Source organism: Oratosquilla oratoria, chromosome 40, assembly GCF_046742065.1.
Source record: "Oratosquilla oratoria isolate Oo_2021 chromosome 40, ASM4674206v1, whole genome shotgun sequence".
Classification (NCBI taxonomy): domain Eukaryota; kingdom Metazoa; phylum Arthropoda; class Malacostraca; order Stomatopoda; family Squillidae; genus Oratosquilla; species Oratosquilla oratoria.
The window spans coordinates 8,226,043-8,230,575 of record NC_134816.1 but is presented as its reverse complement, the minus strand read 5'-3'; the positions used below and the strand labels follow the sequence as shown (position 1 = coordinate 8,230,575).

General features: G+C 38.2%; 1 protein-coding gene across 1 annotated transcript in view; it reads left to right on the top strand.

Annotated features, from left to right (window-relative positions):
* The window catches only part of LOC143020632 (cytochrome P450 2L1-like), a 49,436-nt gene extending 45,406 nt beyond the window's left edge, over positions 1-4,030 (top strand). Inside the window, exons 9-10 of the mRNA XM_076177120.1 lie at positions 425-569; positions 1,398-4,030. Of these exons, the coding sequence (XP_076033235.1) occupies positions 425-569; positions 1,398-1,576 (324 nt within the window). The 3' untranslated portion in view covers positions 1,577-4,030. The remainder of the gene's footprint in view (positions 1-424; positions 570-1,397) is intronic.
* The last annotated feature ends 503 nt before the right edge of the window (positions 4,031-4,533 follow it).

Below are 4,533 nucleotides of genomic sequence, written 5' to 3'. Positions count from 1 at the left end.
ATGTATGTATATGTATGTATGTATGTGTGTATGTATGTACGTATGTATAAATGTATGCTTGTATGCATGTATGTATGCATGTATGTATGAATGTGTGTATGTATGTATATATGTATTTATATGTACTTTTTCGGTTTTGTTTAAGAAATCTCCATTTTGTGATGACTTTCGGCCCTACAAGTTCTAACTTAATCGGTGAATTTTCCCCTATTTTTTCTACCAAACTTGGCACCAGTGTCCACATACACTCCAGAATAATTCATAAACAAGGAAAACCTGAGTCCTTTCTAGGGTGATGTCTGTAGAGAAATCCGATTGGCACCCAAACAACGATGAGCACCTCTTCTAGTAAACAGTCTAATCCTTATGACGACGGGTATCTTTTTTACTTTACAATCTAACCCATTTAATCCCCGTCGGACAGGGAGCCGTTGTGTACCCGGTGCTGAAGTACTGCCACTGGAACTCCAAAGTGTGGGACCATCCTGAAGAGTTCCAGCCCGAACGGTTCGTTGATGACAACGGGGAATTCTGCAACCGGAAGGAAGGGCTTCTGCCCTTCGGGTTAGGTAAGTTTACCTAAGTTGAGAAAGACAGATGGAGAGGTTGAGGGAAAACAGAGAGAGGCTGAGAGAAAAAAAGAGGCTGAGAGAAAAGAGAGAAGTTGAGAGAAAGAGAGAAGTTAAGAGGAACGAGAGAGAAGTTGAGAGAAAATAGAGAAGTTAAGAGAAACGAGAGAGAAGTTAAGAGAAAAGAGAAGAGAGAGAGAGAGAGAGAGAGAGAGAGAGAGAGAGAGAGAGAGAGATATTATATATCTACTTCAGTCCAGTATACTGGATAGGAGCAATGATCGTTGGATACAGTCTCTGTACTTCAACTGACCAAACTTAAGATTAGCTTATGGCAACTGACTATACTATTTCTTCTTCCACCACGTTACTCCACGCGTATGCGTGTGCATGTAGTTGTGAGCACTGTGACCATGTATCATTATACCAGTGGTTCTCACCTTGGGGGTCATGGGGGGTCCCAAAGGAGCCACAACAAGAATTTAGGGGGTGGGGTGTCACGGCTTGCTGTTACATATTATACATTTCCATATTATGTGGGAAATCTGAATATGAAAAAATTCATCACTCTGCCCTGGCAGAAGACATAATAAAGTAATTATAATTGTCAACTTTGTAATAAAGCAAAGGTTTTCTCTTTGTATTTTTGGGGGGGGGGGTGCGGGGTGACATTTAGGAGAAAAATGAAGTGGAGCCACACGAATGTTGAGAATTCATGAAAAGGGGGAATGGATTGAGAAAGGTTGATAACCACTGCGTTATACTGAAAGAATTTAAACCTCTTCTTTAAGACATATTCTTAAACATGAACCTTGATATTGCCCTCAGGTCGTCGACAGTGCTTAGGAGAATCCCTGGGGAGGATGGAAGTTTTCATATTTGTCACCACCCTGATGCAACGTATTTCCGTTGCCCCAGGTCCTGATAAGGTCGACCTCAGGCCTCATGATTACCCGCTCTTCAACTTTCCTCGGCCTCAGAAACTGACACTGACAGCCCGGAAGTAGATGCTGGAATTTGGTGTCATCAGGACCCAAAAAGGTTCATATACTGTATGGTTTCATTTGGTGATACAAGGAAACTTGAAGCCATCAAGGTCATTAACATTGAGTATGTTGTGGCTCCCAAAGTTAACGATTATATGCACATGTATGGTATATATACACAAAGAATGCATTTTCCGTTTCTGTGTTGGATTCCTTTTCTCAAAAACGATTCAGACTATGATCCTTTGACTTTGGGTCATCCAAATATCAAATAATCTTTACACTGCGTACTTAAAACTCAAGTCATAAGTTAACTGCAAATAATGAAATAAAAAATGCTGGCTTATTCTTTTTTGCCATAAATCTCTCTGTGAAGAAACTTTGGGATGATGTCTGCGTTGTTAGTTGTCGAAAATACTTTGGACAATTATGTCGCATTGTTCCGTTAGAGCCACTGGTCACGACTCTGTTGGTATGGAGGGCCACATAACCTTACGATCAAAGACATATCATGTGAGATTATACTGATAAAGATAGATAATTAGTTTGTTACTGATTTTATTTAAATTGGGATCACAAAAATAAGAATTGTGGAAAAAAAAAGTATTTTCCTTACTATAAATGAGCAAATGAAAGGCTACCGTACCTTACTATTATAATGTACAAACATAAATAATTACTTAATATTGGTTAACTGGGATGATTAACACTTACCATACTACAATACCTGAATCATACGTGTCAGACTCATAAACAGACAGCCAAGGATCACTCAATCTAATAATTAAAATTTTCAAGTAATATGTTATTTTCTGTTCTAATATAATCAAAATATGTACCTTAGTGAACGAAATAGAAAAAATATGGTGAAATTGGCACACAAGAATATGAATTTATTCAAACTCTCGGTGGTAACTCTCTCTCTCTCTCTCTCTCTCTGAGGGCCGCACTATAGCTTATCTATGTTTAGGAGAAAGGGCCGCAATGAAAGCCTTTGAGGGCCGCAGGTGGTCCTTGGGCCGCAGGTTGCACAGGGCTGCGTTAGACGTTTGTCTGTCTGTCTGTATGTAACGTTCTCACGCACGTTTCGGCTTCTTAACTTGCTTAGATCATAACTATACAATGATACCTTATAAAGATGATTCCAAGGTCAAAGGACAAGGTCACAGTGACGTAAAATATGATTTTCATTCAAGGCTCCAATACGTCAAAAGTTGTATCCGTCACATCAATCTGACCAACATTTATGATCGTTTCTCCAGATAAATAAAGTATATCTTATCTTATATTTCCTGATATTTTAACGTGCCATGTAGCATATACTGAAACTTCGACACATTCGAAAACTGCTCTCGTTAAACGGGACCAGAAAGGACTCTCTGTCATCCCTCTTACTTAAGAAAAGTAAAATAAAATAAAATAAAAAACGCGATGGAGAGACTAGAGTATAAGAAAAGAAATTGGTGAAACGGTAATCGAGCAAGGAGAACCAGGTGCAAGAAACCTCTCCAGGCATTTGTTATGTCACTGCCGCTTAATTACTCTGAGTCAAAAATCATGTTATATGATATGCAACATCCTACATGTTGACTCTAGCAGGCATGTTGAAGTTTGAAAGAAATAAGTGGCAGGGAGGTGAGGCAAACACAATGTTCGAGTCACACATGGTGTAGCGAGGCATAGTTCTTCTGAAGCAAGACTCAGTCAGCCTGAGCTGTACTCTCACCGCTTCACCATACGGTGACCCTCCCATTCCTTTATTTACTCAAGAAATGTTTCGTTCCATTTAATTCCTTCACTCTATAGTTTGCCTCTTCATTCACTTGTTCAATGATTGCTACATGAGACTATAGATACTTTATAATCTTCTTTTCCTTGACATTCACATTCAACCTATCACCATCATCATCATTCTTGCACATCTCATCCTTACATTTAAAGTTTACCATGACTCTGAGGAAGTCCTGGTATAAACAAAACGCAGGGGAATATAAATCTGAATTCAGGGTGAATAAAACATTATCTAGTTATTAAATATATCATAGTCATCACAATACTGTTTAAGTCAACTGGCTTGTATCACATAGCACTAAGACTTGTTTGTCTTAGGTCTCCCACGAACCTGAGGAAAAGATCCTAGAGGTAATAGAACAGTGGGTTTCAATTCATTTCAGGCCACGAACCACTACCAGGCCAGTTAAAATAATATCGTGGACCACTCCATTTGTAAGTCAGGATGAATTAATTGAACACACACAGTGAATCTGAAAATGTTTGCACCAATTTTCAGTTTATTACCAAATGTACAATAATGAAATTCCTAAGGACCTGCCAAAAAGTCACCATGGACCAACAGTTGGGAATTATTGTATTGGAGGCTGCATACATCTGTACCAAAATTAATACCATCAGTAAGATTACAGATCATTACATCTACAGACATTACCTAAAAAAATAAAAAAAATAAAACAACAACTACACAACCAATACCATCACATAACCCTAAATTCACGACACAAATACGTAACCATCATAAACACAGCTATAATCTATACAAACATAATGAGGGCAGATAAACCGGAAATATTTCAAAACACGCTAGGTTTAAAAAAAAAAAAAATACACAACCAATACCATCACATAACCCTAAATTCACGACACAAATACGTAACCATCATAAACACAGCTATAATCTATACAAACATAATGAGGGCAGATAAACCGGAGATATTTCAAAACACGCTAGGTAAAAAAAAAAAAAAAAAAAAAAAAAAAAATCCACACCAACCCTATCTATCTTCATCGAATCCAAGGCAATACAAAAAAAATATTGAACAACTGCACTCCTCTCCCTTCACGCACACAAACAGTGGCAGAGGCAATAGGCAATAAAAAAACAAAGGAGCAAGAGGCCATACGACGAAGACTCCACCGAAGAAGTATACCGGATCAGTAATGAATGATACATGGAGAAAGCA